Genomic DNA, 23,057 nt, shown 5'->3' on the forward strand with positions numbered 1-23,057 from the left:
TGCATGCAGTAGGCACAAAACTACTCCAGGGAGTTCAATTAGCCATATTTTTTTTTTCTTCAGCAGGGAGAAAATACTTATCTTCAATAGGAGCTCTCTTTGTTCATTAATATATCTCTCCAGCAGTACAGGAAGAACTATGAAGGGTCAGTGGGTACTTCAAGGAGATATTCTTAAAAGTGGATGTTAACAATCTCTGTAAAAGCTATATACAGAGAACCAGCATTTCATGCCATTAATGCAGGTACATTAAAAATTGGTAAGAGGCTTTTTCCTTTCTTCCAACTATTGTTTTTTATTTTTATATATCAACAGCCATTGATTTTGAAATGTGACAGGAAGGTTTCATGATACATTTAATACTGCAGAGTGTAAATCCCAGCCCAAAACTGTGGGGAACAGTGAACCTAGCAGTGAACAGGATCAGGAGATTGATGGGGATGCACAATGAAGAAACATTTTTATAAGCAGTGGTGGCACTCAGTGCTGGTGTCCATGCATTGTCTTTTACCTGCACCCTGAATGTGTTTCTTTTTGAAGGTGCTTGCACAAGGAGCAGAAAGAAGAGCAGCGTGGGATTGCTAGGCAAAAGCAGAACTGTAGGTCTGAGGCGCAGGGGAGGATACAATTCAAAGAACAGAGGTTGGGTCACCACCTTGGAGAACAGAGATCACCACTCACTGTCCTCTGTGTCCAATGATTTTTGCTTCCACAAAGCATTCAAGATGAAATCCAGGTGTCTGCTCACAGGCCTCAGGCTGCTATGGCTGCTTCTCAGCTGCCTCTTCCCAAAGCGACCAATGGGGCGAACACCACGGCCCACATACCAAAAAGGGTCGATCTCAGGACCTGGAATTCAAAGCATTCAGTGAGGATGTACCACTGCACTCAGAGGCAGTGTTTTCTGACCATTTTGAGGATGTTATACAGCCTACTTGGAGCCAAGGAGGAAAAAAAGAAGGGAAATGCTGCAGCCAGACACACAGCTTACTGGTGCCTTTGAGAGTTACTTTCCGTGTATAGAAGCAAAAGGAAGAGGATTCAGTTGCAAAATTAATTTTATCCATCTGGGCTGCAACCTGCATTTCTAACACGAGCCAAAGGGCCTATCCAAATTTTCTGCAGTAGGTACCAGGTACACTATTTCTACAGGCTAACAAATCTACTGGATTGCAGAAGGGGCTCCTACATGAGAGGCAAACATGAAAAGTTCATTCTTGTTCACTTAGGAAGTTGTTTTCATGGATGACTATTGTTTTTTCTTTTAAAGCTCTGACACATGACTGATTTTTTTGTGGTCTAGTGCAGTTTTGGGGCAGGTCTGTAAAGGTTTATAGTTCTATTAAAAGATTATATTAAAAAGAGTATTTAAAAGTATTAAAAACTATATATTAAAAGATATAGCAGCAGGGAAATTCTAAAACACGCTGGAGATGATGCCACCCTAAGGAAATCCCAAATAATTCCAGAGACAGTCAACTGTCAGGAATAGGAATAAATTACAATTTAAGTGCATTATATATCATCCCCGTCACATGAAAGTCTCAGTCAAGGCAGGAGGAATTTCCCCTGTGCATTTTGATGCTTGAACAGAGGAAAAAATTCACCTTGCCTTTAAATTTCTCTGTAAATACATCTCTTAAGTCTTTCAGCACAATGTTTAACAGCCTTCCTACTCAACAAAATTCTGTGTGCCTAAAACCTGAGGTTCCCAACATCTCTGTTCTCTTTAATAGGGAGAGATGTGGCACTGAGCCCACACAATTTCCTCTCCACGACCCCTTTCCCATTCCACCTACCATTATCAGCCTATGTTCCTTGGGGGAAGATGAGATTTCTTGGTGATCTTCTCAAAGATCCTTTGGATTGTGTGCTAGTTTAAACTTCGGATACATGATATCACCCCTGACCTGGATACTCTCAGTACTTCACAGCATCTCTGAATTGAGATACTTCGACCACTTGTATTTGAACTTGCAGACAATTCACAGCCACAGACAGAATTGAAGATGTCTGTAAAGTGAACTAAAGCTTCTGGGCCATTGCTTTCTTTTTATTATATAGAAGTAGTTGTGTAGGTCTACAGAACACAGCTGAAAATTTGGTACTTAAATATTTGATGTATACAATTTTACATTTTCTTGCCTGTCCTTTGCACTTTAGTGTCTTCTCTGATATTTATCAAAAATAATGCTATTTGCCTTGGCTAGTTAAGGGCTGTGAGAAGGACATGAGGTTCTGTATACACACTGACAAGTGCAAATGGAAGCACAGGGTTTCACACCAAGGTGACACCACAGAAACCTCTGCATGATTTGCTGTTGAACTTTGCCTGACAGCCCAGCCCTGATCCCTCAGTGCAGCACAGACTGTGGGGTCACCATGTCCGGTGAGACTCATACTTACTTCTGTTGTCTATCTGATGTTTAAATGGCCTGCTCTGTCCCGAAGCAAAGCTGAGCGACACCAAGAGCATCAGGACATAGACAGTGACTAGCTTTAAGTGGTTTGGTGACCACTGGGCACGTGGTGTCCAGGAGATTGGATGCCACATGACGGAGCAGTGATGGGAAGGCTGTAAGGAGAAGAGTGAACATGGGGAACACATATGAGTTAAAGCTCTCAAGATGAAGGAATGTGTCAACTTTAACAGTAGGTTCCCATCCATCAGAGCCATTTCATGGCTCTAAGTTCTGTAGGACACTCATGCTGGCGATGTCCTGGGCATTTCTGTTTGAAGGCAAAGGCTATGAAGTGGGCCATCTACTGAGGTAAAAACTGGTGAGTTTTTCTCTCCAGCAGTGAAAGCCTTCACAGGACACTTGAGTCCTGGCCCTGAGTTCACTGCCACCAGCATCTTTTCCTTGCTTGTAAAATGTGTCTAACACACATTTGTGTTCTACACACTCTTTTTACAAAGAAATGCATTTTAGTATGAATGGCAATGCTCCTCTTGTGCCATTACACCCTTTTTTGCCAGCATGCAAAATTACAATTTCCAGCTACAGTTTCCTGTGGTAGATGTCCCAGTCGTGTAAATGCACCCAGATGCAACAGAATGAGAAATCCCTCCTAGCTTCCATAAGATAGACTCAGCAGAACAGAAGGTGCTGAGCTGGGAAAGTTGCATCCAGGAAGGGAGGGAGCCAGACTCTGGTTACCACTGTCTCTGGCATTTTGTACAAACTTTCTCATGGCAGCTCTCCCAGCTGTCAAGCCAGGACACATGTCTTGTCACATGCAAGGTCTGCCTCTACATTTGACATCCTGGAGCATGTGCCTATAGAGCAGGAGCCTATTTGCTTAAGCATTGTGTAAGTGATGTAGATACACAGGCACACAGGCTGTAGGAAAACCTCTCAGCTGTGCCTTCTCTTCGTGTATAGGTGGAATTTTTCCCCAATTGCTGCCAAAATCTTAGCCTGCTTTCAGTAAAGGCAGAGCATGAATGAAAATCTTTGATGCAAGATGCTCCCAAACACACCAAACAGGCAACACAGCAAAAACACATGAAGTTGGTTGTGTCTTTCACTAAAATGCAGTTAAAAGCTCCTTCACCCTTAATATTCAGTGAAGGTTTCTCAAGGACTTTTCCCCACAATGACAGTTGCTTACCAGGCAGCTTAGAGGAAAGTGATTTTAACTCATGATTTCAGAACTGCAAATTAACTTTTTCTAACTTGAATATCACAAAACAATCTCATGACAATCAGGACTAAATTATCTTAGCATGTAGAATTCACCCACATGGGGTGAATTCTGCCTTCAGTTTCAGCTGTGGTATCTCTCCTGTTGTTCCATTTTTAGCAAAGCCTTAGGTTCAGTGGGACAAAAAGGTGTTTTGAGGCATCTCTGTGGTGAGTTTACAGGGCTGCTGACAGGTTTTCCTGGTTACTTGCTCCCTGGTTTTGTGTCTTGGGTTTTTTTGGGAACCGAGTTACAGAAAAAAGAGCTTGCCTTGAGTTCATTGTTGAAGAAAGACAAAAATACAGGGAAAAGCTTTTAGCACACACTTTTTCCTAGGCACTGCTGTGCTTCAGTCCCCACCAGCTGGTCCTGTGCCACTGCAGCTACTTTCTACAGCACTCATATATATTGAACTTTTTGTTCATACTCTTGTCCTGGCCAGGGTTTCTGTGAAGCACATCATCTCCACTGCTCCTCAGTAGGTAACATGCCACCCTAAATAATCAGGGCACTCAGCACCTCTAATCCTCCCTAATTTTTCCTACACTTAATTGTCCCACCACTGTTTATATGGGAAGAAACAGAGGCTGAGGTACTGCCACAAACTTGACCCTGAGCATTCTGAACACCCAGCTCCATCTTGTCACTAAGCAAAAAGCCTGGTTACCTATGCACAGACTTTCCAAGAGTCATGTGGCTGAGATGGCTTGTGATGTCCTCAGGTCCAGACCTGAGGATGTCCAGCTGTCTTCCAAAAGGAAAATTGAAAAAGAACAAGACCTCACACAGCCAAGCTGTGTGCCTCCATTTTCAAGTATTAAATAATCATAAAATTTTAAAACTGACTAGTTGCAACCAAACTTGACACATTTTAAAGTTTTGGGAATAGTTTTGCTCCTGGAGCTCAGCAAAATTCAGTGCCACAGTCATTTGATCAATTTGCCTTGTCACTTCTGCTTGGTGCCCAAGCAGAGTCTTTAAACTTTGGCTGAGCAACTTCTGTGACAGAAGTCTGGCAACTTTCAGCAACATGAGAGGGGAAAATTAAAGCCACAAATGAAGCTATGGTGAAGCAGCAGTATCACAGCTTGCCATGGGTCTGCTTCACCAGGAGATCAGCCTGGCTCTCCCTCTGGGCACACGGGGGTTCTTATCATACCAAACTGAAGCTCTGCTGCAGATCCATCAGATATACCCCTACCACGGCTGTCCTCGGAAGACAAGATGCTATTAACTCTTTACACCCTAAAGCAGCATCTTTCTTGAGATCAGCGGCTGTGTACACCCACTCCGATGCATATGTGGAAAGCTTGCCTGTTCGAAAGCAGTGCTGGAAGCATGCCCGAGGGATCAGACCCCGGGTGAGCAGGCTGGTTTCAGGGCCAAGCAGCCAGAGAGGTGCAGGGCTGTGCTGCTGTCCTGCCCGCGCTCTCCCTGCGGGGCACAGGGCTGCCCGCGGGGTCAGCCACCCTGCTTCAGCACGGGCTGCTTCGCTAACAAAAACTGGGCAAAAGTTACTGAGCACGGGGCACAGCTGTGTAGGTTAACCTAGGTAAGCTAAAGCCTAAAAGGAAAAAAAGGAAATTCAATAAGAAAGAGCCTGGACAAACGCTGAAGCAGACAGGGGAAGGCACTCACCTGTGTGCACCAAAGCTGCTTCTCAGGTAGTCGCTGCTCCAAGCAGAAGCAGGGCAGCTGATGGGAGCATGTGCCTTTTATACTGGGGGGAAGTAGACTTGAAGCAGGGAGGGGGAGTCAAGAGGTGGGCCAGCAGGACGTCAGCAGTACTAGTGAGCAGAATTTAAATTTACAAAAGGAGGGGTAGGAGAATGGAGGCTCTATTAAAAAGCCATTGATCAGGGCAGGGAGCAGGGGTTGAGGGTGGTGCCAGGGGATTTTAGGGGGGGCATGGCAGGATACATGACTGAGGCCCCCAGGCCCACCAGGAAGAGAGCAGAGGGAAGGGGGTTGCTGCCATGTCCCTAGAGGGTGGGGGGGCGGGGGGGGTTGCCATAGATGGGAGCAGCTACACCTGCAAAGGAGACCCAAGCTCTCTGTGCTGCCCAGGCGAGATGCTCTCTGTCTGCAGGGGGAAACACTAGTGGCTGAGGATGAGCTGTGGGGAGAAAGAACAGATGGACAGTGGGGAGCTATCAGAGCCAGCAAGCTGGGACAGTCAGTCCACACACTCCTTTCCCAGCCCTTGTTCCTCTTGCTATTGTCCCATCTTTGCTTTTTGCTTAGGATCTTGATGGCAGCTCTTTTTTCATTCAGCCCACCCCACAGCTGGGATCAACCCACCCATGCGTAAGTTTTAAGTCACACTGCAACACAGCACACCATTAGCTGATTAAATAAGTACTGATTCAGTGCTTAAGCAGGCTCTTACTAGTTTTGTGGCAGAGAAAGTTTCATGTGCATGAGGCCAGCATCTCAAACAATATTGTATTTCCACAATAGGTGTCTCTTCTGAGTGGTTATTTTTAACCCTGTCTCTTGACTAATGTGTCACAACGGCCTTACTTTTAGGGATCTTGCTGCTGTGGAAGCTAAGACCTTGTTTACTCTGGAGGTTTGCAGGGGAGAGCAGTTGAACTGGCAAGTGCTTCACTCCTTGGGCACCATCCTGAAGAGAGGCTGAGATGTGAAGTGTAACTGGGCTGACTGGGAGCCACAGGCCCTCTCTTCACAGACCCATGTTCAAGTTCCGCTCCTGGTGAGGTACCCGAAGGAACAATTTTAAGGCTGTGCTTTGAAAGGGGTCTCTGAGGCCTGACCCCATCTGTAAATGGAAATCCTGCAATCCCATTAGGATGAAGACAAAGTTCAATAGCAAATATGTTCAGTTTTTCTATAAAGACACTTCAAGTTGGGAAAACGTCAAAGCACAAATAATGCTATTTCACTGTAGGCACCTCTCAAAAGAAATGAAATTATTTTATTTGCTATGGGTAATTTGTAAGGTACTTCTATGAGGAAGCATGGTGAAATGTTGCCTGGCCCTGCCCTTATTCACCATTCAAGCATCAAGTACCACTGGGAGAGTGTGGTCACTAATTGCAGGGATTTTTTCATTTCTGTATAGTAGTTTGGTTTATGGGTACATGTATGAACGAAAATTGTAAAGAAACCTGAGTAATACTCTTCAGTTCTCCAATTTCCACCAAACAGCAGCTAAAAGAAGTGTCTTCCTCATCCAAGTTTTCAAGAGTTTACTCAGACTACTCAGGATCACAACTTCAAAATATGAAGAGCACTTCAAGTCCATGGTAGCACAAAAGGTCTTCCTACAGCTATTACAATCAATAATAGATATACATGCTTTTCTCAGAAATCTCCTGTTAGTGTGTTCCCTTTGAACCTTGCAAACACTCCCTACCTAAAAATCAATCAGCGTCCAAGAACCAGGCAGTGGCTGTGCTTCTGCTGGGCTAATTTTTTGTGCATGTGTGCAAAGGGTATCTTCTTAGTTAATAAAACTCTTTATGGCTTCTCATTGTAGATATTTTCCCTTACTGTTTTTCACATTTATTTTGATCAGAAAATGTTGTTGTCGAGCAGGACGGGAACAGAGAACTCCAGCTCAGAAGGTAAAGAAAATGAGCTTTCTCTTTATTTCAAATGTACCACTCTATATATAGAGAACATCGAGAAGACTAATTTTATTGGTCTTAGAGTAAAAACATGTCACACCATTGGTGTGCAGTGAATGACCCACAGTAGCAGAACACATCTATAAACAATGTGAATAACAAGATAGATTAGAGAATTATTTACATTCTTTCCCAACTCTTTCCCAGGCTCTTGCCTGGTTAGAAAACCTTTCTCTCTCTCTCTGACTGAGCTAAGAATATCCACAAGAAAATGTGAGTATCCTTTCATGATCTCTAGTGGGCAATTTCAGGAGTAAAGGTTTATTTTCTCCAGGATATACAGGACCCTTTCTTGCTTTGTTGTTTTGCTAGTGATCCTCTCATCGTAAAATAGAAAAAAAAAGTTTTTTTCATCCCATTTACTTTTTCTAGTCTTGCTGACACTGCAATGTGAGCCTTTCCACAGCACAGATCAGACCATTTTCACTGATTGTCACCTACATGGAAGTTACCACATAAAACAAAATTATGCAATGTCTTCATGTTAAGAATATTTGCCTATTGGTAAAGGTTGCTTGCAAAATAATACACCATACAAAAATACAAAAAAAAAAAATCATTATTAGGAGAGACAGCATTTAAAACGCTCTATTATCATCTATCTTCATTCTGGCCCAAAGCTGATCTAGTGCAGTATCTTGGTTTTGACAGTGGACAACAAAGGATATTTATGGAAAAGTCTAAAAACAGGGTAGCTTATTTTTACATTCCTCACTATACTGTTCTCACAGACCCTCAAGCCCTGTGGTTCAAAGACTTCCCAAATCAAATGTTTATTTGTGGCACCTAGCCCTTGACGGGTTTCTTCTCTTTCACTGTTGCTTCCTGAACCCATGTAAATTCACAAAATTGTGTGCCAAGGACTTCACAGCTCTTCCTCTGCTACAAGAAGGATCATATCTGTGCATCTGTTCTGGACACACTACTTGCCAGTTTCATTTTCTCTTTCATTCAAGTATTTTTGTTTTCACTTTTAATCATTCTGACTTCATGAAAGGCTACTGTAAAATGTTGTCAGCAATTAAGACTAATAAATTATGTGACAGTCTGTTTAAATGAGCGTCATCAGGCATTTCTCTTACCAAAGTAAACTTTACTTCATTCTCGTTCACTGAACATCATCATTTCTATCCACCAGACCACAAGTGAACCACCACACTGCTAGGTACAGCACCCACAAGCTTTCACAGAAATCATCCTGGCTTCTCAGGGTCTTTTTGGGCAGCTGTAATTTTGGTTTATTTTGTTACCCCATCTATAGCAGGGCTAATGCTTTGGCTGACAAAAGCAAGTCAGCTCATGCAGCACAGCAATGTGAAAGCCACTCAGACTTGGGAGGAACTAGGAAAGAGCTGTCAGGGGAACCAGGGTTGTAAAAGACCAAACCAGAAAGATTATCTAGAGGACAGCTTGGTCTGCAGTAAAAGTGCAGAGGTTTGTATGTTAAAACTTCCAGTCTTTTCCTGTTTCTGAGGGAGAGGCTGGCCACATGCTGTCTTCTTTGTAGAAGATCCTGGAGAAGAACTCAAGTCCTGCCTCACACACAATTAAAGACTCCTGCACATAAAATTCCTGCATAAGTTATGAGCAGGAACAGATGATAGGAAGGTGCTGCCTGGAGGCTGGAGTGGCCCAAGAGGGTCCAACTAGCCTGATGCAGAGAAATATTCTTTGACAAGACAACTCCAGACCAGAGGCCAACAGTGAACTACAGTTTTGATGACAAATCCTCGCATTTAGTTTTCTCAAAGAACTAATACAAATCTCCTTTTTTCTGTAATTCTTTTGCTGGTCAGAGCCTTCTACAAACAGAGGTGAAAGACCACAAAAGCAAAGACATTTGATGCAGTTGGATGGAGAAACAGCAACTTTTTTTCCCCCCAGCTCACCACTCATTGTTTCACATATCAGTCTGGGAAAAGTTTGCAAGTGCCTTGAACTACTGTCTGACCTAAGAATCTGCCCACCCTTCTGTAGTGGGGTGGAGGTCCAGTTGCACTAAATGAGTTTGGAGGGCTTATGAAAAGTTGTATTCAAACCTATTCAGAAAACCATGTCAGTTTAGTCAACTAGATGAATAACATCTAATAACAATTACCTTTACAAAGAAACTGTTCTCTACTAACATTCAGGTTCAGAGAAAAGCCAGGACTGCCTTTATTTTGGAGCTACTTTTTTTTTAATTTGAGAAAGAGGACCATCTAGTGGTTAAGGACAAACTTATCATCTTGCTTGCAATCATTATTGAGCAGGGAATGAACCCCCCATGTTTCTAATGAAAACATATGCATCTTGAAATCTGACCATATACACAAGCTCAGCCAAACTACACATAACTCTGGCTCCCTTGAGTTAGGCTGGATATCCAGGTGTTTCTCATCAGCACAATATCCAGTTAGCCCAGTCTCCCAGGTAGCACATGCTTATTGGGACAACTTGTTATCAGCTGGGCAGCTCAAGCATAGGCTGCATCTCAGGACTTCAGCCACAAACCCTTCCTTAGCACACTGTGGAGGCTTTGCACCAGAGCTAGAGCTTGGATGGAAAAATACAAGTCAAGCTTGGCATGGTTACAGCCACTTTCAAAACTATTCTGTTGATTGAAGAGGGAGGATTTCTTCTGGCACTTTTGCTATTCTTCTTCCCTGATAGAAAGCTACTGGGCAGCCTTCTGCACAGAGGTTTGGGATGTGCAGATTCCAAATTGAGCTGGATATTGTAAGTAGAATTGTGTAGTGAGAGCTGGGAAGATTAAAGTTGAAGAAGAAGAAGAATTAAGGTTGGAAATATTTTTGTATATCTCTCAGGGATCCAGCACTTTGATATTATTTTCAGAATGCCAACATTAGGCCAGCATATGCCAGCTTCTGGCACAGGAGTGGAGCAGCATTTGTGTATAGAGCAGTTGCACTGCTGGTATGCAGGATGGAAATTAGTGCTGCTACATGCCATTTGTATGTTTCATGCACAGTCGCTTTGTCAGGCAATTTAAACTGCTCTTTGAACACCATGTGCTTCAAGCAGTAATTGGGTTTCCAGGCCATTGCAGAGGACAGGTCAGCATGCAAGTCTGATATTTCTGGTAAGGCAGACTGCAGGGCCGCGTACGGGAGATCTGCCTACCGGAGCAAGCCCTAATAAAATTCAATTTTGGCTTTGTAAAAGCTCCTAAGGTATAAAACTCAAAATATTGGTGTGCTGCACCTGAAAATAATAGTAATCTGTATTAGAACTGTGTCTGTAGGAAGTGAAAAACAATGTTGTTCATTCTGGTTATTACAGAGGGGCAGGTGCAGACAAGGGTGGCCTTTTACATGCACACAACCAAAGACAGATGTCGTACAGAGTCCTAAACTAAATCACAGGTTTAGCCCTGCTGCACGGCTGACTTTTTTGCCCGATGCAAGGCTTTATTGTGCCATTTCCAGCCCATTTTTCCAACACAGCAATCCTCTGGAAGAACAAAGTTTCTCCCACTGGTCTGGGTTACCCATTGCTGCTCAAGAGCATCTCAAGTGCTTCTGAGAATACCCAGTGAAGGTGAGGTTCTGCACTAGGGTGACATGTTTTACAAAAGTGTACTTTATGGCTTCAGTATGTCATATTTATCATCTGTATGTCAGTAAGCCCCTGGTTTTAATCCCTGAGGCTTATCCAGTCATAAATAACCTGTAATGATTCACATACAGCTTGACAGATTAACTGAAATACAGCAAAAGGCAAGCAAAGGGATCTCTAATTGCTTTTCATAACCAGGTCTTGCAACTATTACATTTAAATAGCTTGAAGCTGTGATCAAGTTAATTAGAGATGAAGTTCTTTTCTGGCACTGTAGTTGGCAGGTTATACGTTAGTCATGGAAAGACAAGAGTCTCATTCCCAAAATATTGCTTCAACCCTGATGTCTAATATTAGTGAATGAGATCAACTCCAGCATTGGCTCTAGGATGATCTGAAATTGAACAGGTTTTGAAATCTGAAATTTAAGTTTTTAAAATCTGAAATTTAACAGTTAAGCAACACCTCTTACCTTCACTTAGATTTTAAACCTATTTTAATTGCTTCTACCTCTTTTGGTTGCTGCAGGTCCATATCTGCTTTGCCCATCTTTCTTCAGTCTGGTGTGACTGGAAGCCCCTCACAACCAGGACTTTCACAGGTCTATTGCCACAAGTGACTTGCTCAAGAGCAATGGGAAGGACTCAGGTCAAAGTACCTCAGGACAACTGTCCTGCTGAGGGGCAATAGCAGGAGCAACATATCTCCACCAGGATGCCACCTGCCTCTGTGCACAGACACCAAACTTTGGTGCAATGTGCTGGCACAGACAGGATTTGTGTCAGACCTTAGTAACGGATGTGACATCGAGACCTGCAGCTCCCTCTGAGGAGGACAGCAAAGGGAAAGCTCTTTGCATTGACACAGCCCCACAGAGGCCCCACCAATTCACATGGACATTGTGGAAGGATGCCAAGAGAACAATGATGGCGTTGGTCACCACCTTTATTTTAATTTCTGCACAGTGCACGCCAAGCTGTGCAGCTGGGGGTTGTTTCCATTCCCTCTACAGTTGCCAGAGCTATTCATTGTTGTTTCAATTTAAGCATAACAAAGTCACATCTTTTTGGCTTATAAAATGAGCTTTTTTACTTCCCAGACATCCAATCTCATTTGTCTGTAAACTGTAGGATGAATTCCACAGATGCCCAAGGAGCCCATAGGACTGGATTAACCATGCAGTGAGAATTAGAAGTGTAAAACTATTTTAAATGCATGAAGATTCAGAGTAAGCAGAAGAATTGACACAATGACTGGTATATAAACCTGCAAACTCAGACATGGGGTTTGTGTCTGAAGATCCATGGCCAGCCTTATCCTCTTCAGTTGTCTCCTACAACTGTTGTAGGATTATGCAAGTGGAGTGGATCTGAGGCTTTAACATTTGAGTTTATTTTTAAACTCAAATCAGTTTGCTGATCTGGCTCATCCTAGTGCCCCACTGACACTGGTACTGGCACAGCCAAGGTAACAAAAACAGTGGCTGGGAGAAAAAAAAAAGGGTGATGGACCTGCTTTGCCACCGGAAAAAAAATTTCATGGGATGACGATGGGAGAGCAAAAGATACAACAAAATCTTGCAGAGAGACATAGGATTAAGAAAAATATATCAGAGCCAAAATTCCTTCACATTAGTAGTAATATAAGTTTTCTGAGAGAGGTTCTATTGATATCCTGGAGTCATGTCCCTGAGGATGGGTGTCCTGAGCTTCCTCAACCTTCCCGGAAGGTTTCTCAGTGTTTAGCTCTGCATCTTTAATCCACAGACATTGTCCAAATTGTGGCCTGAAGCTCTTGCCCCATCCTCTCATTACTGCCCCAATAGTGCCTTTCACAGCTGCTTGGGAATGAGTTAAACAACATCCCTCTACAGCCCATAGTGCAGTGAAAGGTTTAATCCATGATGGTAGCAAAGGGTAAGCAGAAGTTTTGTGCCATGGCCAACGGGCTTGCTTTCCCCGTGGAAAGTGCAAGGACTTCCTTGCAAAATGCCAGCACTAGAAACTTTCTTAGACCATTGCACACTAGCATTCATAAAACTACTGCAGTGCTGATCCAGACTACAGTGCTGACTTCCAGAAAAGACATATCCCATTCATATAAAAGGACTGAAGCTTAGCGTAACAGCCAAAAATGGAAAAAAATAAAAGAGAAATACAGGTTCTGCCACTTCTGCCAGAGGAATTAGCTTATTGTACATCTGCAAAGCTGTTAATCATCTCATAAGGACTAGCAAGTTTTGTAACACCTGCACACCATTTTAAAAGCAAACTTCTCCCATTGCAGCCCCTACAATGCTGATATGCTGTGATGGACAGTGAGTGGCTGTTACACAGGAGTCCTGTGAGGCCGCATGCCAGCCATCCATGGCTTTTGGGAATTGAGAACAGCAGCTGCACCCACCTGAAAGAGTGCAAAGTTCTCAGAATCACAGGATAGTAAAGGTTGGACTGGACTCTTGAGATCACCTGGTCCAACCCCCTGCCAAGGCATTCTGACCTCAAGCAGGTGACACAGGAACATGTCCATTTGGGTTTGGAATATCTCCAGAGGTAGAGCCTCCATGATCACCCTAGGCAGCTTGTTCCAGTGCTCTGCCTCTGTCAATGTAAAGAAGTTCTTCTTCATGCTGAGATGGAACTTCTTGTGTCTCCAAGTTATGCCCAAAGTGGAGATACAGGCGGTCTGTGGGGTGCTGACTGCCTCCCTCACCACATTCAACATTTAAAGCAGCATTTTGTCCAGTGAGGGGGGCCTGAGGGAGTGGGGTTTCCAACATATTTTAATGGGGAAGGAGGAAGTGCTCTCCCAATTTCAGATCAGCTGGAAAAGTACCCAAGCCAAAGGGATGTGAGTATGGAAGGGCCTCCATGGGAGTCACCCTTGCTGGGGCATAGGGGTTCCTGAGGGCCAGCAGCATGGAGAACACGGGGCTCCAGCAACACGCCAGCACTGCTGTTGGGGATATCCACTGAGGGGAAAAACATAGTTACAAGAAAGGGCATTGGGGTGTTGGAGCAGGTCCAGAGAATGGCAATGAAGCTGGTAAAAGGTTTTGCACACAAGTCATATGAGGAGCAGCTGAGGGAGCTGGAGGTGTTTAGCCTGGAAAGAGGAGGCTCAGGGGTGACCTTATCACTCTCTACAGCTATCTGAAAGGAGGGTGTAGCCAGGTAGGGCTCAGTCTCTTCTCCCAGGGAACCAGCTACAGGATAAGAGGATGTAGCCTCAGCCTGCAGCAGGGGAGGTTCAGGTTGAACATCAGAAGGAATTTTTTCATAGAAAGGGTGATTATACATTGGGATGGGCTGCCCAGGGAGGTGGTGGAGTCACCGCCTGGATGGGGCACTCAGTGACATGGTCTGGCTGCCATGCTAATGCTCGGTCACGGGCTGGACTCGATGACCTCGGAGGTCTTTTCCAAACGAACTCACTCCGTGATTCTGTGCACCGGGCTGCGGAGGGGCCGTCACGCGCGGGACGCCATTTTGTGCGGCGCGCGGCGGGCGGAGCCCGTTGGCGGTGCCGTGGGGCGGTGCGGGCGAGGGGCGGGGGGTCCCTCCCTCCCTTCACGTTTTATTTCCCTTTAGCCCGTCCTCTCCTTCGTATTGCTTCCTTTCGCTCTCGCTGTCCGGCTCGGGTTCACTCCCCGCGTCCCTCTGCTTTTGTTACCCCTCTCTCGCTCCCTCTCGCTCCCCGCCCCCGCGTGGCATTGCGGAGCCGGAGACGTGACCCGAGCGGACTCGCTTCCCCGCAGCTCCAGCCTCTCGCCGCAGAGTCGCATGTCCTCGATCCAGAACCTCCAATCCTTCGGTAAGAGCCGCCGGCACCCCGCCACCCCCGCAGCCACCCTCTCGGCAAACCCACCCATCACCCCTGGCCCCCTCGTCCTGCTCCCAGCCCCGCCGTCCTGCCTCCGCCTTCCCGAGCGCCGCGGGCCCCCCGCCCCCGCCGTGACATTGAGCGGTGTCGCCGCGGTGTTCCGTGAGGCAGCGCCGGCGGCTCGTCCTTGTCCTCCCGCTTCGCCGGCCTCGGGACGTGCTCAGTGTGTGCGGCGAGACCTCGGCGGGAGGCTCAGCCCCTCGCTGCTCCCGAAGGAGGTGCTGCCATATTCTCAGCTCTGACACCCCGTATCATCAAGGGCTCGTATCCTCTGCTGAGGAAATAATGTCATCAGTTACAGTTGGTTTGCTGCCGCAGCTTATCCTCAGCAATGTCCAAAAACGCTATACAAGCCCTGCAAAGGTTATTGTTTCTATAGAGTGTGCTACGCAGATGGCAGTTCATTTCGCTCTTATCTTATCAGCAGGGAAGTTTAACCGTGCCGAGCCAGCGTTCTCCTCCTGTCTTATCTATAAGCAGCAGAAGTGAGCAAGTTAGCACTTTATACAATAGTGTCAGGCTTTTGGTCACAGTTTGGACTCTGATCTTCAGCACGTATAAGCCATGTGAGAAGGTTACATTCAGTTACGATTTGGGTGCTCACCCTGTGCTTAAGGAAGGTGCCGCCCAGAGGATTTGTTTGAAGGGATCCAGTGTTGACACCTAGAGTGCTGGCTTATTTCCAGCCTAGAGCCCTAAACTCTGCCAAGCTATTTTGGCTTATCTGCAGTCCTTTAACCTAGAGTCTGAAACTCTGCTAAGTGATCCTCATGCCCAAGTCCTCTTTTTCTTTCACTTTTTTTGACTAAGATTTTCTATTAAGTGTTTGAGCCACAAGCTGTGGGAGACAGTAAAATTCAGCATGGTTTAACAAATTCCATAGTATAAGTTGATGTAGTCAAGATTCCCAGTGCTGTACTTGTTTCCTGTGGTGCTTGAATCCTCATTATGCTTTCAGTGCCGTTAATGCTCATGTCGTTCTTGTTTCTACAAGGATCTGCAGCTGAACTACTTTTTGTGTTTCTGCTGAAGTTTTACTCATTTTGGGCATTTCTTTCTTGTGGATGGCAAAACTTGACCAGTGTTTTTAGAGCTGAGTTTTGAATGGAAGTTTGGGAAATTGTAGCTTGTGTGGCTATTGAACCTACATGGGCTCTTAAATATCGTTCCGATTAGTACAAAAAATTACTTGTGATTATTCTTGAAAAGTAATAAAGTACTTCATGCTTCACGGTTTATTTGGAGCTACTGATTAGGAGACTTATAGAGCTGTAAAATTTCTTGATAGAGTGTTAAATACGTTTTTATGAAGTACAGAGTATAAGAAGTGTTAACCCAGAAGCCCCCTTCTTTCTAAATGCTTTTCTGTTTTATCTGTGCTAGATAAATGCTAAGCTTGGAAGAATTTGAGAACTGACCTTTCTTTAGTCTAAGCCTAAATTCATTTTGTTACATTTCTTGACTAAAGCTGCTGACTGGAGGAGTAGTGGTTTGCAGGCAGCCTCTGACATCTGTTAGAGTGTTATGTCTCTTTTATTTCTATTAGTAGCCAAGAGTTAAATCCATGGCTTAACATGCTGGAAGTGTGGTAGTTACCCCAGTGTAAGACTTCTGTTCTGGACCTGTAAGGAAGTGTCTGTTCTTTTCTATTTCTCTGTTCTTATCAGTTGATCTGTTAAGAGATCCAGTTGCTTTATTTCACTTCAAATGTATGTGGCTGTCTAAAACTTATGTGCATTTGATGTTCTCTCAGAACCACGTTTTCAGGTTCAGGATTTACAGTTTGCAAGAAACAATGAAGCAAACTGATACTGTAGCAAAAAATCTTTCATACCTGGGAAGGCATGAAAAAAACCGTGGTAGTGGTATGTGTGGTAGTTGAGAGGGCTGTCCTGAGTGCCTAGTGTAATGACACTTAATACAGCTGTAGAAAAAGCACTTTGGTTTTAACAGTTTTTAAAAAGGGATTAAACTTCAAGATGACACCCTGAATACAATAATAATTTTCCGTGAAGTGAGAATCTTCCTCCTTAGTTTTGAACTTGGGTGTTTTCCTTGTGGGAATTACATGGATCTTTTTCCTCCTGCAGATCCCTTTGCTGATGCAACAAAGGGTGACGACTTACTCCCGGCGGGGACTGAGGATTACATTCATATAAGGATCCAGCAACGAAACGGAAGAAAGACACTAACAACTGTTCAGGGCATTGCAGATGATTATGACAAGAAGAAACTTGTGAAAGCTTTCAAAAAGGTAAAGTTGCTGATTTGATAATGAATATTTATAAAGGAGTAAGATAGCTTTTAATACTAAGTAACAAAATATTTATTTCACTTCATTCTTTCCAGTGCACACCACTTCCACATTTGAGTCCTTCCCCTTTCTCAAAACACCTATCAGTGTCCAGTGACATTGATTTTGCTAAAAAGTTAAACATTCTATCTTAAAAAGAAGTAAATAAAATATATTCTGAATGTTTCTTTTGAATTTCACAGATCTATGGCTTTGCTGATATAAAGAATAAAATCAGTTTAAAGTAGAGCTGGTTTTTATTCCTGCGACAGCTGGGTCGTTGCTCTAAATAGAGGCCTTTAGTTTTGCCAGGATAAAAATACTTATTTTAAAATAGTGTAGAGTTGAAAGGCTGTATCTTATGACTTTGTTTTTCACTCTTGCAATGACTGTTGGCCATTTCCTTCTGCACAGTAGCTAATTCTGTCATTGCCTGAATCTACCATCAGCAGTTTAGTTTGTGTATGTATGTATCAGCAGATATATTCCATTTGCTCTCAGAGCCAGTAAAATTGATTTAACCTTTGCCTGGCTTGGCATCAAAATAGTAAGCAGCTTCTAAGACAAAGTTCCTCTGAAAAGACTGACTAAGCAAAATCACAACGTATATCAGACGTCTTATAATATGGATGTTTCTCTCTTAGAAATTTGCTTGTAATGGTACTGTGATTGAGCATCCTGAATACGGTGAAGTTATCCAACTGCAAGGTGACCAGAGGAAGAACATTTGCCAATTCCTCTTGGAGGTGAGGGACTGCAGATAAATATCTAAACCTCTCTGGAAGCAGTAGGGTGACAGGTGGTACTGACGCTAATTAACCAGCTAAAGGTTGCCACTGTAGTTCTTTTATATTTTCAGCCAGAAAGTAAAATGACACTTGCAGTATGAGAGTAAGCCTCTGGTACAAATCAAAGTACTCTAGAGTGCCTTTGCACTGTTACAACACACCACTTGTTCTCTGGCAGTGCAACTTGAGCTCTGTGCTTGTAAAATCAAGTGTTCAATGCAAACCATAATTGTGAGACTCAAAACACTGCAGAGGAAAGAGGCTTGCTCTGATGCAAATGATGATGCAGGGCTGTTATAGTGTCGAAGAATAAGTCCTAGGACTACAGAACAAATTAGATGTCTGATAAGATTTTCTTTTTGTTTAGTCAATTGTTCTGCTTGTCCCAGAAACATTCGGTAAACTAGAAAAATGTTTCATTGGGTGTATACACTGTATAGCAGTTTCTTTAATCAAAGTGTAAGATTGTGATAACTTGATATCGCTGTAATAGCCTAAATATGTAAGCTTTACTAAAATACATTGTTTCTCTCCTTTAGATTGGCATTGTCAAGGAAGAACAACTGAAAGTTCATGGTTTCTAATATATCCGTACTCTTATGAAGATCCCTGCAGTATTGGTCTTACCTATCCTGGTTCTTCTGTGAAAAATGAATTTTTGCAGTGAATGGACTTCCCCATTACCTCAACATTTACAATTTGATTTGCATGACTGCATGAAACAGGTGGTGTGTAGACTAGAAACACATAAGAAAACTTCAGTAAGATGGTAATGAAGACCCTTGTGAACTTTAACACATTTCCAATGGAAATGTATTAGTGATGATTGTTCAGTTTAGTACTTTCCACCTGAGTGAAATGTGTGAGTTTTATTCAAATAGTGTGTGTTGTTGCTTAAAAATAAAAGTTTATTCATATAATTTCTGGGACATTTGAAATGCTTTAGCCTAAATTTTGAACTAGCACTGCAGCCTTGCTGAAGAATGGCTGAACTGCTTTGTGGCAAGTGTAGCTTACTGCTGATTGAAGAAATTGGAAAATCTACATGATTAAGTACTAGCTGATTAATCAGTAGATTAGCTTGATGTGATCTTACCCTGTTGCTGTAAGACTAGAGCTTTAATGCCTGTAGTATAGGTGTACCTTAGTAGCAGCATAATAAGACAACAATTGTTTGCTGTGTAAGTAAATTTCTCTGAAATTTATTGCAGTGACTATGAGATATTAGTGTGAAGCAAAGTAGGGGTAAGATAAGCTGAGCTCCTCAGGGCGAAACATTCGGGCAAAAGTCCCAAAACATTTGAAGGAAGTGGATGGGATATTGTATCTCCTCTGTCACTGAGTAGGGGGAAAAGACATTGTGTTGGCTTCTGCCATGACTGTGCATTGAACACAGTCAATGTGCTTGACTGAGCTTGTAGTGTCAAGCTGCAGGAGCAGGGAAGGGAACAGGGTCTACACTAACCTCTTGCCTGTTATGAAAAGTTTTCCTAGGGTTGCTGGTTGACATGGAGGATTTTGTATTCATGTTTGGGTATTACTACAGAAAGCTGATTTGGTTTACTTATCTAGAAGGCAATTCTTTCAGCTTTACTGGAGGTTACAATAGGTTTGTTTCACCATACTTGTAAGCTAGTTTTAGTTAGCTGTAGGCATTTGCTATTCTGCTTGTAGGCTATGTCTTGTGAAGAATTAAATTAATTCATTTGGTGAAACAAGCAGATGTTGTCTTCCTTTTGAGGTAGACATGGAAACTTTTTCTGAAACAATTCAGAACAGGCTGAGCTACAAAACCATAACAGTAGCGGGAAATGCTTAAAAAGCTTCATATGATATCATATATTCTCTGGAAAGAAGAAAAAAAAGAGACATATCTCTACTTGTAAGACTTACTAATAACTTAGCCAGACAAAAAATTATTAAATTGATAAAATATTTGTTTACTACCTAAGTAGTAAAGAATTAGGGAAAACTCTATTATTTAATCTGACATGTACCTGTACTTTATTTCCTATTCATATTTGCCTTTCTAAACAGAAATGTTTCCATTTTAACTTACTTGAACTTTTTTTTTTTCTTTTTTTAGATTTTTGTGTTCAGGAATGAACCCTTAAGGCACTAGCAACAATTAGGGGAGTATTACATGACGATATCTTTCTCTGTCTGGTCTAGACAATTCCACTTGTAAAAATCTAGTCTCTCAATCTCCACAAAAACTGCCTGATGTTACAGATCTTAACTGTTCGACAGAAAGGATGTTCCAGAAGATGGTATACTGTTAAGGTGCAATACATTCAGGAGGAGGAAATGCCTCATGCAAAGCATAAAATACCCACATACCAAATGGAAATCCAAAAATAAACCTTATGCAAGTCTTGCAGATGAGCAGAATAAAGTCATTCGAGTGCAAGTTTACCTAGTACTGATTCTTAACTGCTAAAGTAATCAATCTTTTGGGGGTACATAGCAATTAGTGATTTTCATTTTATCACATACCAGAAAAACTGATGTTCTCATTTAAAGCTTGTTCTCCTGCTCAAGAGGAAAAAGAAGCAGTATCTTCTATTTCACTGGTATTACACGAGTACATCTAGTGGGCTTTGAATTGAAGATTAACAAATGACTTGCAGGTCTCGTGTTACTGAGTCAGTCTTCATTTCAGATGGCATTCCATTAACTTTTACTACCTAAGCTTGAGTCATTTCTCCATAGTCATTCTGCTTGGAATAAATAAGAAAAATCCTTTATTTTCTTCCTCCTCATTTAAAAATCCTTTCTAATAGAAGGAACCTTGCAGTTGGGAGGTGGCTTAGGTGGAGATGCTTGTGTTTTGACCTTTGAAGGGCAAAATTATAAGGAGATGGAATAAGATGTAACACATTTGAAGTTTTAAAGAGGTGAGATTTGTTGTGGCAACAAACCATTTGACCTTTCTAGAAGAAAAGCAGAAATTTTTGTCAATGAGTATTTTAAACTGAAACAGTGTTTCTAAGACTGTAATTAGCCTTGGTACAAGCCCAAACCTCTTTGTATGTTCTAGATGAAATGCTTTGACAATATCATGTTTTGTCATCTTATTCTGAAACTTCTTTGTCAAAGCTAAACTTATTTGGAATACGTATCTGTTTTAAAAATGCTGAAAATTAAGGCTTTGGAAAATAACTTGTTAAAGTGCTGTCACAGAAATCTGTTTCCAGAATGAAGGCAGGTTTCAATCTTTTCATCTATTCAAAAATAAGTTAAAAAATGTTGAAGGATGTGGCCCATAATTGCCAAGGCAGTAAAAATGAGTTTATGATAGAAAACTCTTTTGAAGTCCACTAGTAGTACTTGAGGCTGGCCAAGCTCAGACTGCAAAGAACGGTGTTTTTTGCTGGAATGTTGTGAAGTCTGTGTCCTTCAGACCTTCCAATCAGGATTGCCTTCTTAGTGATACTTAGGCTTAATCTCAAGGTGTTACTGGATGTAGAAACTTGTTTTGAATTCACAGCCTTGTGCATAGTTTTATTAGGCTTTTCTAGCTGACTCTGAGCTAATACTTTGGAGTAAGGTGTTGCATAAAAGAATTCACTAATTTGTTCTGAGTCTACCTTTACTTAATGCAGCTATGAGCAATGCAGCCCTTGCTTCCCAAATGCCGCTGGCAGTTCTTGTTTGTAGATGATGAGATTTAGTTACTTAAGTCTGTAAGATGCCTACTTCCTCTTACTGTGTGAGCTATCAGGCCCTTGACTGTCACCTATGGTCCACTAAATCTGTGTCTCAGAGATGAGCATGAGGAGCACAACTATGGGCAGATAATTCTTGAGTGGAGTAACCTCTGAAAAGAGGAATGCCTGGGCTGTGTGTGCATGCTATTCATTGCTCCAGTGGCTTTGCTTGAACCTTTATTCCTGAACTCTATTTTTGCACAGCCTAAATGAATAACATTTTGTTTTGGAGAACTTTAGAGGCGGAGGAGGGAACTAGTAAAAAAACTGTCTTATGAAATATGCTTGTATCTGAAGTTTGTTTTCATTAACTTAGATACCTGGACTGCAAGACCTCTGTAACATTATTGTTTCTCTCTCTCTGTATATTTAAAAATCCTAGTTAAATGTCCTTGAAAGTTTGACATTTAAGGCTCTAAATACATCTAAAGCCATTATAAAACTCTAAAATGCAAAGTCATTGAAGCTTAAGTTTCAAATATTTGAAGTAACAATTAGGCAGAACTCCTCATTTTTTCCTATACTGCCATCCTGCTTATAGTTGGTATGTAGTTGCCCTGAAGGTGCATGTGTTATTTACAGCTAGGCAGTAATCAGATATCCCTACTATAATGCCATACCCTATTTGTAGTTTTTTTAAATTTTATCTGATGTGCTGCACTCTTACAGGCTGTACCACTCTAATTTTGCAGTATAGGACAGATGTACCTTGAGTTTCAGTCAGCAATTAATTCCTTAATCCTTCTGCAAAGCTCTAGTGTACAGGATCCATGTGTTACATCTTTAAGTGGTCAATAGTTCCTCACACTATATGAAAATGTATACAGGATTGATATTTAGCCTGTTAAAGCAGGGAGAGGTGTTTTTTACAGCTGACTCTGAGACACAGTAGGAGTTACTGTCCCTTGGATCTGTCAGTGTTGATCAGTGTCACTGAGCATTCCTCTAACTAATGTGCTGCTGCCACTGGTGAGATGGAAGTGGGCTTAGAGGATTGTGTATATTTAAGTGCTATTACTTTCTACATCCATACTCAGTCAGGAATCTGTCTCCTGAGCATGGCCACATGAAGGTTGTTTTCCAGTTGCCAGATCAAAAGCTCATGAGATCATTAATGGAAAAATGGCATAGTTGTTTTGTATTTGCTGTAAGATGTTTCATGCCTACTGTTTCCCATTTAGATTAAAAATACAAAAATAATCTCAAAAGAGGATTTGTACTTGGCTTGCCTTTTTTCAAGTTTGCTATGTGCCTGTCATTGATCTCTTAATGAACAAGTCTTAACCTGTATTGGAGTATTGCTGCAGACCTGAGACAACAAAGTCTTTTAAAATAAAGTGTTCCAGTGTTATTTGATGTATGCTTTTCTAAAACAAATAGAATTTTATTTTGTTGTTAAGGATGATTAGATTTTTTTGGTGGAAGATAAAAGTAATATAATTTAATAGAGATGTGTGTGATCCTCTTGTAAAATCAGCTTTGATTT

At 42.3% G+C, this 23,057-nt stretch overlaps 2 protein-coding genes across 4 annotated transcripts; one reads left to right on the top strand and one right to left on the bottom strand.

The window, feature by feature from the left end:
* Positions 1 to 371: 371 nt before the first annotated feature.
* Positions 372 to 5,345, bottom strand: LOC128798867 (prolactin-releasing peptide-like). Its single transcript, XM_053962793.1, has 3 exons — positions 5,326 to 5,345; positions 2,407 to 2,575; positions 372 to 849 (listed from the first exon to the last, which is right to left on the bottom strand). The coding sequence occupies exons 2-3, from the start codon at positions 2,552 to 2,554 to the stop codon at positions 671 to 673; spliced, it is 327 nt and encodes a 108-aa protein (XP_053818768.1). The 5' UTR covers positions 2,555 to 2,575; positions 5,326 to 5,345; the 3' UTR covers positions 372 to 670.
* A 9,061-nt stretch (positions 5,346 to 14,406) lies between these two features.
* EIF1B (eukaryotic translation initiation factor 1B) lies at positions 14,407 to 22,927 on the top strand. 3 transcript variants are annotated; one of them, XM_053944292.1, is made up of 5 exons: positions 14,407 to 14,711; positions 16,871 to 17,034; positions 17,718 to 17,819; positions 18,401 to 18,630; positions 19,948 to 22,927. In XM_053944292.1, the coding sequence occupies exons 1-4, from the start codon at positions 14,681 to 14,683 to the stop codon at positions 18,443 to 18,445; spliced, it is 342 nt and encodes a 113-aa protein (XP_053800267.1). In that variant the 5' UTR covers positions 14,407 to 14,680; the 3' UTR covers positions 18,446 to 18,630; positions 19,948 to 22,927. The 3 variants fall into 3 exon arrangements, with proteins under 3 accessions (XP_053800267.1, XP_053800276.1, XP_053800260.1); XM_053944301.1 differs by having other exon boundaries at positions 18,401 to 18,589; XM_053944285.1 differs by having other exon boundaries at positions 18,401 to 18,586.
* Positions 22,928 to 23,057: the final 130 nt, after the last annotated feature.

The sequence above is a fragment of the Vidua chalybeata genome, chromosome 1, assembly GCF_026979565.1.
Source record: "Vidua chalybeata isolate OUT-0048 chromosome 1, bVidCha1 merged haplotype, whole genome shotgun sequence".
Classification (NCBI taxonomy): domain Eukaryota; kingdom Metazoa; phylum Chordata; class Aves; order Passeriformes; family Viduidae; genus Vidua; species Vidua chalybeata.